At 36.2% G+C, this 12,857-nt stretch overlaps 1 protein-coding gene across 3 annotated transcripts; it reads right to left on the bottom strand.

Annotated features, from left to right (window-relative positions):
- Window positions 1-480: 480 nt before the first annotated feature.
- On the bottom strand, window positions 481-11,554 carry LOC112740952 (SART-1 family protein DOT2). 3 transcript variants are annotated; one of them, XM_072213573.1, is made up of 13 exons: window positions 11,225-11,554; window positions 10,216-11,089; window positions 8,439-8,562; window positions 8,294-8,348; window positions 6,834-6,947; window positions 6,659-6,755; window positions 6,494-6,560; window positions 5,814-5,873; window positions 4,963-5,575; window positions 4,222-4,616; window positions 3,025-3,245; window positions 1,673-1,757; window positions 481-1,042 (listed from the first exon to the last, which is right to left on the bottom strand). In XM_072213573.1, exons 2-13 carry the CDS (start codon window positions 11,031-11,033, stop codon window positions 968-970), a joined length of 2,724 nt encoding a protein of 907 aa, XP_072069674.1. In that variant the 5' UTR covers window positions 11,034-11,089; window positions 11,225-11,554; the 3' UTR covers window positions 481-967. The 3 variants fall into 3 exon arrangements, with proteins under 3 accessions (XP_072069674.1, XP_072069675.1, XP_072069673.1); XM_072213574.1 differs by having other exon boundaries at window positions 10,216-11,039; window positions 11,225-11,535; XM_072213572.1 differs by having other exon boundaries at window positions 10,216-11,077; window positions 11,225-11,516.
- Window positions 11,555-12,857: the final 1,303 nt, after the last annotated feature.

Genomic DNA, 12,857 nt, shown 5'->3' with positions numbered 1-12,857 from the left:
TTCATTGTTCATATTATTCAGTATTTTCATTGTCTACCTATACTTTTCCAATTCTTAAATGAAGTTCAGTACCACAATAAATTAGTCCTTAATTTACCGAGATAAAAGATACCTAGGTAACCAAAAAAATTAATAAAGCAACAAAAAAGCACAACGATTTGAATTTGATGGAACAATTTAAATTTGTTCCAAATTATTTCTCTAGGTCTAATACTAGTAATCCAACTTAAGTGCATTTAAAAAGTATTAAAAATAATAATTAAGTTTCATCGATTAGTACCTAAAGTGAATTTTCACAATTTTTTTAATTATTTGATAAAATATAATCTCTTACCATTTAATATTTTCTTTCATATATTTTTTCTTAATCTCACTTAAAAAATATAAAATAAAATATCACACTTTACCAAATAATTGAAAAAAAAAAATTCATTCCTACAAATAATTTACATCCTTTATAATTGGAATTGTAAACGCTCATATCAAAAGTAGTATTCATTCTATTTAAGACATAATTTTCATGGGATTAGGAACCCAGATTAATATTTGTCACAATTAGTTCTACGATACCATGATTGCAGATAGATTACTTCGTAAATGTACACGAGAAACAAACGAATGAAAGGTGTTCCAACCCAAGATAGATGATATCCAAAAATTTAGCTTGGGATTAAAACGAAGCTCTTCCTTTTTTTAGAACTTTTTTTACAGAGGAATCTAGGATCTTAGGAGACAAAACATAAGCCCAGCCGTCAGTCTCAGACAGCTAATTACATTCAAGTTACCAATGGACATCTTGCCAGAATATCATGATTTGCCATTTGCCATTTGCCAACAAAATCTGAAGTTCCGAAACAGGATGAAATTTCCGCTCATCTCTGCTGTCAGCAAGAGAATAGATGAAGGCATTATACAGTCATGTATTAGGCTATTAGCATAACATAAACATAATTAGATGAAAAAGGAGTCAAGTCTTGGGCTTTTTGGTGGTATCGGAGTTTGATGGCTCAGCTTTCCTCTTAATTCCCAGGAAGTGCTCTACCTGAAACAAGTGAAAAACGAACTTTAATAAGAAAATATGCATCTGTTCAAATTGAATGCAAATTATGCTTAAAGATGGGTAGGACTCAACCACATGCTAGGTAACTATAACATTCACCATCTCTAACACTAAAAACTGATTTGAAGTTCCAGGATCAAAGATACTGAACAAGCTCCAAATGTAATCAGCATAGAGCAGTGCATAAAACAAGATTACAGTAGTATGCTTCTACACTCGAATCAAAAGTGCGTCTCAGATTTCCTAGGAATTCTAAACATTCCTACAAATAGCATTCACCTATACAGGAAACAAGATATATCAATTTTTGAAGGGTAAGCATTCAAATGTATTTCTTCTAGCCTTAAAAAATCATATATCTTTTAGCTTAAAGCTACCACAAGAATTCACTGGGACACTTGAACATTCATAGGTCATGGCAGTTTGGCAGGGCTTGTTATAACAATACTTGGAATGAAAACCAAATATAATATAATAGAATCTTGAGAAAATGAAAATGCAACAAATATGGTGAGATGCAGTTATACCTATGTATATCCTTATTGTAGTTTCCTTCTTGGTTTAATGCAAAATTATGCACGACAGAACAAAATATTGCACGCTTTATATTACCTTCCGATCACCAAGCATGGGTGTTAAGCCCCCAGGAAGATCCTTCTCAACTGTAGCAAAACCGCTTTTTGGGTCGCTAGTTTGTCTGTGAATAAAAACAACTTCCGTGAGTATATTGACTGAGAAAATGAGAGAAAGAGAAAACCTACCATGAAAATATTTGCTATATTTATTTAAATATTGAAATTATCAGAAATGTGCACAATACAGGAAAAAAACACTTTAATTTAACTGGGATATCAGTCAGGAAAAATACTAGTTTTTCATCAGATTCCAACTGCCAGCACAATCTGATGATGTTTTGGTTTTGAGGTTTGTAGCTTAGTTGATAGCATAACAGATCTCAAAAACAGTAAAACACTTCTTTAAGAAAACGTAGTTCTGGAATTTCGGAGAGAGTTCAGATGCAGAGACAGAAGAATTTATCACTGACAAAACCAGGATAAGAGAGTTTGTTTCAAGCTGAAAACAATTTAGACTTTCAGTGAATACTGGAAATCAAACATAAGATACACTATTATAGTAGTTGGGGTTTTGAAATGAGAAGTGAATTTATCAGACAGTAGACAAAGAGAAAAAATTTCATTGGATACATTTTCCAGAGCAACCCTTAATGGACATGGATCCAATCATATTGGTACAGTGAAGACAAGGAATTTGTCGGAGCAATAAATACATCCCTCATATGTTTCAAGCCAAATATTATTCCACTGTATATTGGAATTCAAATATGAGATAGCTTTTGATGTTTTGAGATGAGAGTAATTTTATCCAAGTAGCCAAACAAAAACAAGTTCACCACCTACAGAACTGCTAATATGCAATGCCAAACACTTATCCCAGCATGAAATGAAGGCTCTGAAAAGAGTAATAATGTGGAAATATAAAATGAAATAAGTAGAAAACGGAGCAGGAAACCAATCATATACTAATTGTAATCTGACAAGGAATCTTTCAACATAATAGAAATACCCCTCAGGTGATGAGTAGTGTTGTTTGAGGGCACCTATATCCCCAAACAACTACACTTTTAAAAAGCAGCCTAAACCTATGCTATATCTATTATCTAGGTAACTCTTGTACAGAAAACCATAAATGAGATATAGAACAGTAAACTAACACCAGCAACTGGTGTTCTAAGCATTCAAACATTAGTGTTCTAACTGCAACATGTTACTGAAAAAAGAAGTATCCTTTAGGGGAAGGGAGAAATTATAGTCTCAATTTAAGAAAGCATGTCCCTCATTGCAGCTCCAACTTTTTTCACCAATCCAGGAATTTTATTAAAAGTACATAACAACTAATTTTATTGAAAATTCAGCAAATTTTAGTCTTTGAAGTCAAGAACATACCCTGGTTTGACATGACCACTAAGAACAAGGTAAGGAGTCTGCAATCGAGCTTGAGTCTCCCTCATTCTCTCCACGGACAGTGAGGGAGTATCTGAACTCTTCATCTGCTTCATCTTCAATTCTTCTTGATATTGCTTCATACGCTTTTCTTGCTTCATCTTACCAGGTCCTTTACCATGAAATTTATGAGAAAGCATCCGAAAGGCTTCCTTTGGAGTCAACTGCAGCAGTAGAGGGGAAATCAAATTAAGATCTAATGTTCCACTACAATTTCCAAATAAAACATTGTAATGTATAGTGCGAGGCATTGACTAAAAATACTCAAACGTGTGTAAACTTAAATATCAAAAAATAAAAACACAAACCTAAATATACACACATGCTGTTAAGTACTTAAGGAAGGTGAGGAGCCACACCTTAAAAACTAACTATTAAGGAGGAAGAACGACTTTACTTAAATACAATATCAACCATCCCTTACTATTTGATTTGGGACTTTGGGCACCCCATAATACCCAAGTACCTAACAACACACCGGCCCTAAAGAACCGACGTATTTCGTATTTACCATAATCCAACCTAAAGGTAGCCCTTTGCCACCGACAACCTAGTCTCTAATACCATTGTTAACCACCCAAGAAAATGGGGAACCACACCTTAAAGCTAACTATTAAAATGGAAGAACCACTCCCCTTAAATACAACGTCAAGTATCTCATACTATTCGATGTTGGACTTTGGACACTGCATAATACCCAAGTCCCTAACACATACATGCAAAAGAATTGCACTACTCACATATTTACAAAATGTCATCATTCCTATTGGCTATTAGAAGAAATCACACCATAACCTACACATATCAATAGAGCATACAGACATAGACCAACTGCATCTGGGAACTGTGGGCTCTATTTATGTTCCCCCAATAAAATGATTACCTGACAGTGCTTCATTTCACCTAGTTATCCTCCCTTAAAATTTTGGATTTCTATGCTCAAATGAATTGATATGGAACTACTCAGTTATAAAACAGCAACATTGACTAGGTATTAGTAGACTGAGGTCAAACTCGTAATGTTTTGGTATCAGCTCATTCAATGCAAATTAATGTGAATCTTTTTTCATCCCTGAACCTAAATAATATTAGAAAAGAAAATTATAATTAAAGCAAAAGATAAGGACATGTAAGACTCACAATTCTCCCAAATTCATCTGTTCTCTCAATGCGAATCTCCTTTTTCTTTTGTTCTTCCTTTCCTTCATCATCTACGATCCCAACCAATTTGCTTTTCTTCTTGTCCATGTTTCTGCCACCCCATTCAATGCTTTCTTTAAGTGTCCCTCTGTCTTTAAGCAGTTTCAATGCCCCTGACAATCCTTTCCCCACAGCTACTTCATGGATAGTTTCATCGGGAACTACCTCTTCCTTGTCTTCTGAATCAGGTTGTTCATCCACATTTGTTTCTTTAACTTCAGTCCACCCACCAGCCTCATCAGTCTTTCCTTCGTCAGGAGCATTTGCATTTGCATTTGCACTTGCATCTTCATCATCATGCATGAAAACATCCTCGCTTTCTGGCTTACGTGCTTCTGAAAAAATAGAAAGTTATAATGTCATATACCTATTATCAACTTTCTCTTTAGATAATTTATTCTCCAACAGTTCCATGAGCTTACTGCTCATAATTATTGCACCCTGAACATAAATGTCAACAAGAACACGACAGAAGACTGTCAAAAGAACAACAGAACTCGTATAAGCCAGAGAATACTTATGATCAAATACAGCATTTTGCTTGCTAATTGATCCGAATATCTTGAACATCCAAAAACATGTCTAAAGCACAAGAAAGATAATGGTTAGATTTTATATTTAATAAGGGAACTCACACTTCTGGGGATATAATTAAATAAGAAATACACAATTGTAATTTACCTTCGTCAATCTGGAGACGACCAACAAATTCTTCCATCTCAGTGAAGACCACCTTGTTTTCCCGTGATTCTCCGGCTCCAGTGTTTTGATCATCTACAGTCTCATCATTGTGATTTGATGTGGCCAGCTTTGCAATAGCTTGAGGACCAAATATCCCTTGTTCCTGCTTTTTGACAGCTAGTCTTCTTGCTCTTTCTAAGGATTTGCGAAGATCTTCATCATCATCAGCAAAAACTGGAGTTTCATCTTCCTCTGTCCTCATAGTGTTTGTTTGTCCTAAACGAAGTAATTTGGAGGCTTCATCTGCCTTAGCATAAGCAGCCTCATAAGCATTCTTCCTCCTCTCAGCCTCCAATCTTTCTTGCTCAGCCTTGATAGCTTGCCTCCTTGCATCTTTCCGAGAACCAAGATCACCAACACCCAATCCTGCAGATATAGCCTCAGCTTCAAGGGCATTGACGTCAAGCTTATCTTTCTTGCGCAAAGATTTTTTCTTCTTGGGCTTCTTAAATTGAAGCATTTCTTCATGAGTAAAGTAATCTGATGATACCTTTCCCGATGAATTAAGATCTTCAAAAGTATTTGTTGAAACACCTGTCAACCTTCTTCGCAACTGGCAATAGGGATAACAAGGATATGCATCAGATACATCATGTGACCAAAACAGTTCTGAGCTGTATCCAAGAGGAAGAAGTGATAATAAAAGAATAATAGATAGGTATCGATGTAAACGATAAGAAAACAATCTTCTGGTCATAGCAAGCTCCTATACCCAGAAAATTCGATCTCTATCTTTAACTGATCTCAACATGTTTCATATATATGTAACTGGGGAAAAAATCATAACCAACCTCTTCAAGTTTCTTTTCGGCTTCACCTGAGAATCTTCCCTTTTCATCCAAAGTTATACCCTGAATAAAAAAATAACTCAGAGGAGTCAAAGCATTGAAAGAAAGAATCCGCAGAACATCTATGGCTATGGAATGTGCTGGACCCCTGGGCCTCTCCATTAGTCTAGGAAGGAAAATAGAGGTCACAATGTATCAGGCCACGTGGTATACCAAAAAAGGAATGTGAATATTCAAATTGGGGGATTATAATTGAATGTGAGAGAATGATGTGAAAAGAGAAATTTAAAAAAAAATATTAGTGAGGGTACCTCCACTTTCCAAGACAAAAATAGAGAGAGAGAGAGAGAGAGAGATTTTTTAAATTTTATCCTGTTCTTTACTATAATTTTCTGAAATAATTTTCATTTTCTCTTCATCAAAGCAATTGAAGAGAAGATTCCCCCTTTTTTCTCCTCTCTTCATTTTCTTTTAGGCAGGAAGGAACAAGACCTCAAAGTGCCTGTGCTCTGTATTATTGAATTCTCGGAATTTATTGTAATATTCCTATTCTTAAAAGTTTTTTTTTTTAAATCTATGCTGTGCTGTTTCTCCCTCCTAAGAGAACAGGAATTGCAATACTTAGTATACTTCAGTGACTCGTGCTCTAGACCATCAGAATGTAAAAAGAAAGAAAAGCTTACTTCTTCTGAAGCTGGATCATCATATTTGGCAAGTATTTTCTTCTCCACAGAGGGATCATCATTGAACCTGAAATTGAGAGCCAAGCTTCATGAAAGTTCTGATTTATATTTTAACCCTTATTTTCATAATAATAATAATAATAATACATATACTGGTCAACCTACTTATCATCATATATGCCCGTTTTCTTTTTTGCAGCTTTATAGGCCTCATCTCGTCGTTTTTGCTCTCCAAGCTCCACATTCTCAAGCATATCAACATCTGCCATGTGAGAACAAAAAACTCATGTCATTAACAGATTTCGTACTTGAATACTATAAAATGAACCAACTAGAGTACCTTCATTAATATCACCATCTGCTAGTATTGGCTGATCTTTGATGGTCAGAACCACTGTCCCACCTTCCACAACTTTCTCAATGCCATGAAGAACTTTCACCCCCGCAAGATTATCTGCCAAATGCAGTCAACATACATTGTTTAACCCCATAATTATCAACAATCAGAGATATGCGGCATCATCAATGAGTCTCAAATGACAATAAATCCAATTTTGTAGCAGTTCTATTGCAGAGTTTATCACAACTAATAATTGTGTCAGTATCGTTGAAGTTAAGCTTTATTCTTGAATAATTTTTCTTAGCAATATTTGAAATTGTAAGAATAGAGAAATTATAAAATTTATATTATTTAGAAAAAAAAAATTTGATAAGGGTTTCCCTATACAAAAGCAAAACAAAACAAAAGATTTCCTTATAAAGATCAAGAACTTTACACCAAAAATAGATGCTAGACATCTAATCCTATCCCATAAAGCATGCTTACTAAAAGATCTGTAATTGAAGGGGTGTGCATTATGCTCCGACCAAATAGTCGAAATAGTAGCACAAGAATTTTGCCTCTTTTCTACTACCACAATCCCAGTTAACAGGACTTGGACTAGGGTTACAGGGCACACCCAACATTCATCAAAGATGCTAAATAAATTGTTTCATAAAACAACAGCTATAGGACAATGAAAAACATATGTAAATTTGACTCTGAATTTGCCCACATAACACACACACCAGGAGAGAAACTCGTATAATTTAAACATTCTTTATATCATTTTATTTTACAAGGGACTATCTTTTAGTAAATATGTGATGATGCTTAAAATACTGCTCCTTAGATAATTATATGAATCCGTTATTTTTTTTGATAATGAATCCATTATGCTTTATTAATTATTTAAACTCATTTATCTACAATATAATTTTCTGTATCCACATATTTGAAAGGTGCAGAAGTAGCCAACTTATATCATCTTTAGCATTTAGAAAAGCTCCATGTCATGGTTTGCACAAATGCTTGTAGCTTTAAATCCGAAACATGGTTTTAGTATTTCAAAACAATGCTTGTCTCCTGAAGCTTTAACCCAAACTATGGTTTTGGGATATCAGAAACTACACCTTAACATAAAAAGTCTGCAGCTGTTTCCTAAAGGTTTTCCAAAAATGCCAACAAATCGAGTGTTCGAAATAGTAAGGGTGCATTTGGCACACGTTTTTATTTTCTGTCTTTATTTTCAGTGTTTTCGGCTTTTAGGATTTTATGAAGGAAAAGGAGAAAACACTAAAAACAATAAAATCCTATTTTCTGTTTTCCCCTCTTGTTTTCTCTTTTTCCTTCACAAATTTTAAGAACAGAAAATTCTGAAAATGAAAATAGACGATGAAAATGCAAATCAGGCGCACCTTAAGTTTCCAACTTATCATTTTTCATTGATGGGGAGGATGAAAATAAGGAAAGAAATATACCAACAGTGTCTTGAGCTGTATCCTCATCTTCACTTCCCTCTACAGCAATGTTGTCCTATAAAAAATTGTGTTTCACTGATTACATATGTAAATTGTGAAAATACCAATTTGCAAACATATTGTATTTGAAGATAAAGAAACTAACCTGCTCCTCAAACATCTTTGAGCGTTGTAACACTCGTTCCTTTTCAAGCTTACGGCTTTTATTGACCCATGACGAGATCTCCGAGGCAGTTTCTGATTGCTTCTTTGTCCTCGTTTCTTTCATCCTTAAAAAGAATATTGCCAAAAGAATAAATTTCATATAACAATAAACCAACAGGTTGACATAAAATGCTAGTATCAACATTCAAGACAGATAAAATTCAAACAACAAACAACAACAAAGCCTTGTCCCACTAGGTGGGGTCGGCTACATGAATCAAACGACGCCATTGAGTTCTGTCATGTATCATGTCTACAGAGAAACCGTTTACATGTAGATCTCGTTTGACCATCTCATGGATGGTCTTCCTCTGCCTCTCACCCCTTGTCCATCTTCCATCTCATCCACCCTCCTGACTGGGTGTTCTGTCGGTCTTCTTCCCACATGTACAAACCACCTGAGACGCGATTCTACCATCTTTTCAATGAGAAAATTATTTTATGAAATATTCAAATGGTAAGGGAGGAATGGGAAGGGAACAGGTGACTGGAATCATTGAGCTGAATTTTGAAGGTTTCAAGAAAAGAAGAAAGGAAATGGATTTGTTCTGAGGAAAAGAGTATACTTCTGTTTTAGTAATGACAAGTACCTTCCTTTCTCTGTACTTATAATACCCACAAATAACACTCCCTCAGTGCCTTCCCTTGTTCTTCCCTACTGCTAAAAGAACCTCCATATTATAACTGGTCTACCGTCTATATATACAAACTTTTGGCTAATATTCATATTCATATACCTTGCTGAATCACTGTTATCTTTAATTAATTACTCATTACTTATGCTTCAAAAGAGTACATGAGTAATACTTACATCAGAGGAGTTCAATGTATATATTTAGAAAAAGGTTCAAAATGCACCAAACTTCAGAGGAGGTAAATGTATTTACCTTAATTATATGATATATGATAGTATGAATGTATGATACAATAAAAATCCTTGCACTTAAAACAAAAAAATAAATAATTCAAAACTCATATCAAGGGTAAGAATATTTTAGGAATATGAAAACCATCTATCTTACAAGAAAAATATTATAGTAAAGGATAGTTCTACAATGGCATTCTATACAACCTGGTGATACAAAATGAAGTGAATTCTACCATCCTTGTGATGACATAGCAATAAAGTATTGGGTGTAGTTTATAAGCAATCTCAATGACGCTACACAAACTAATTAAGCAGAAAGACCCAAGCAAAACAAAATGACATTCATTTTTTAACCTTTAAAAAGAAAGGACTTTACCATTCCTTTTATTCTGGTTCTAATACAGAAGCACTAGATGTTAACATCAACTTATTGTATTATTCTATGTAGCTTCCTTAAATCTTTCCACTATGTTAAATGTTACTTGTTACATGTTCTACTGATTTGATAGCATGGCAAGACATGCTATTTGCTTAACCGACATCTTAAAAACAAAAACTTCAAAGAAAATACTTTTGAACGTTCTCTATAATGTAGTACGTAAGTTATCAAAAGTTATCTCTTAATAAGAGTATCCTAAAACAAAGAGTTTCATATTTCCTGCTTCCTACAAAAGAACTCCTGACATCATGAACATAATCCCAATAGTAATAAACTTTCCAGAAGCAAAAAGCAATACATCTCAAACTTATATCGCAAATTAAACCAGTTGATAAGAGTTCAAACTACAAAAATAAGTAACTAAATAAATAAATGCAAGCAAACTTATCAAGTAAGAACAAATCAACTTACTTCAGGATGCGCTCTTCAAGTTCTGCTGATGACAGATGTGCTGAGGATTCACCATCTTTCTCATCTTCGTTGAGCTTTGAAGCCTTTGCTATCTTGCCCACCTCTTCTTCTCTCTTGTCATCATAGTCTGCTCTATCATCATTACTCAATTCATAATCATCCTCGTGAGTCTTTCTACTTCCTCTATCTCTTGACCTTTCCTTATTATCTCGATCTGTATCCCTCTCCTTCTCTCTAATTTTATCCTTCCCCTTATCCTTGTCTCCATTATCTCTATAGCTTTCCCTCTCCTTCTCTCGATCCCTATGCTTCTCGCGCTCCCTCTCCTTCGCCTTGTCCCTTTCTCTATCCCTATCCCTACTCTTCTCTTTTCCCTTTTCCTTCTCGCGTGCCCGATCACTCTCTTTCTCTGCCTCGCGATCTTTTTCTTTATCCTTACTCCTGTCCTTCTTATCCCTGTCCCTCTCGCGCTCTTTCTCCCTATACTTCTCTCTATCATAATCTTTGTCCCTAGCCTTACTATCTTTTCCCCTGTCCTTCTCACGCTCGTCCCTATCCTCCTTCTTCCGTTCCCTGCCAGCCACTCTGTCCTTCTCTACCTCTCTCGCCTCGTCGGTAGTCCTCTTTGGATGTTCCCTGTCTTTACTTCGATGATGTTCCTTCTCATCTCCTCGGCTACTCTTCTTCCTATCCTTACTTCTGTGCTTGCTAGACTTCTCATCCAAATCATCATCATATTGCTCTCTCACCGGAGAATCATCTTTATCAATTTTACCTTCACGGGCCTCGTACCGCGATTCAGACCACTCCACATCCATGATAACCTCTACAGATAGAACCAGACTAATATATAACCACAACCCTATTTCAAAAACTAGAGTGAATTCTTAAGTTAAAGTTAACGAATTAGAAAAGCTAGTAAAGAAGGACATTGCGAATGCCTTAAAACATTGAATGACGAAGAAGAGGAAGAGTTTGATGGAACCCTTTGAAGACGAAAAGAGCTTACCTCTCTCGAGAGGTTTCAAATTGACGAAGGTCGCTGCGCCGCTGGAAGACAGAGTCACCGTCGCCGGAGATGGGAAGATGCGATGCTGCCTGTTCCTGTCTCAGCCACACAGTCGGCGGAGATTCGGGAACTTTAGAAGTGCGAGCTGAGAACAAAGGATGCAACGAAAGAAAGGATCAAAGAGAATTAAATTTCAATTCTCTTGAACGGTTTTTTCTTTTTTTGGGTCGATAATTCTCTTGAACGGTTGAACCTTGTTATTTCTTTTTTTCTTTTTTTTTTTGTCAGGATTATTTCTAATTCTCAACATTTTAGGGAAATATAAATCCGGTGTTACTGTAGAAGTGTTTTCCGTGATAAGCCCAATCGAGTTGGGCCGTTGGCTGAATAGAACACCATCTGACCTTTTTTTTTTTTTTTTCGTGAAACATATCGCATGTTAATCATTTTTAAACTAATCGATTTGGGTTGGGCGAGGGATAAACTCACTCTTCATTCTTTTTTTACCTCTTTTTTTTCTTCTCCTTCCTCTTCTCTTTTTCTCTTCTTTAGACCATTATCATTACTACCTACCTCCACAATCTTAAAAATTAAAACATTTCTTGCATTAATCTTGACAATATCAATAAAGCTAATACATACATTATTAATAATTTAGCATATACTTCATGCATATGCAAGAAGACAAGATTTGAGGACAACCAAAAGTCTCGGCAACGAGCTTAAATGCCATACCAGATGCCATGTGGGGGCACTCGTTGGGGTAGAGTAAGAGCGCCAGCTTTTGGTAGCGCTTGCGGAGAACGGAGACAGAAGCGAAAGGCTCAGCATCTAGGACGGTGTACCAGTCAAGGAAGGAGGAGTTGTTAACAGCGGTGAGGCGAAGGATGGTGAGGGGCGGCGAGGATCATGGTGACGCTAGGGATACTTGAGGCGAGACGCTAGATGCGCTTGGCATAATTGAAGGCGGCGTTGAGGTCTTTAGAGGAAGTGAAGTTGGACTCTGCCAGAGACTTGAGGCGGACGAGGGCTATTGAGCTCTGGTTCAGTGAGCTTGAGACAGAAAGGCGCGAACTATTGATGGAGGTTGGGCGAGGAGGAGAAGGAGAAGAAGAGGAGGAAGAGGGAACCACAGTGGTAGTGGCTGTCAGTGGTGAAATAGAGGGATAAGATGGTGGTTCTAGATATGGCATGATGGAAGAAGAAAAAGGGAAGAAGAGGAAAGGAAGAGGAAGAAGAAAAGAGAGGTTGGTTCGGCGATGGTGATGCGGAGATGATAGTGGTGAAAGTGAAACTCGATGATGACAGTGATGGAGATGATGGTGACTGGCCGAAGAAAAAGGAGAAGAAGAGGATGAAGAAAAGGGGGAAGAAGTGGATAAGAGAAGAAGATGAGAGTTTTTTTACTTTTTGCAGGGAGGAAATTTTTAGTCCCTACAACTATTTGGAGTTGACATTGACATTGTTAATTGACACATCAGACTCAATCTGACACGTCAAACGGAAAACTATTTACTAACCAATAGCAGAGGTCGATCTGTCTATTTTTCTTAATGGGTGGGGGTTTGGCTGAGTTTTAAGGATGATTAAGGACTTAAGGTGTGCGATGTCTCACGGAAAAAAGGTTAGTGGC

Source organism: Arachis hypogaea, chromosome 14 (genome assembly GCF_003086295.3).
Source record: "Arachis hypogaea cultivar Tifrunner chromosome 14, arahy.Tifrunner.gnm2.J5K5, whole genome shotgun sequence".
Taxonomy (NCBI): domain Eukaryota; kingdom Viridiplantae; phylum Streptophyta; class Magnoliopsida; order Fabales; family Fabaceae; genus Arachis; species Arachis hypogaea.
This window is presented reverse-complemented; position numbering and strand designations above follow the sequence as displayed.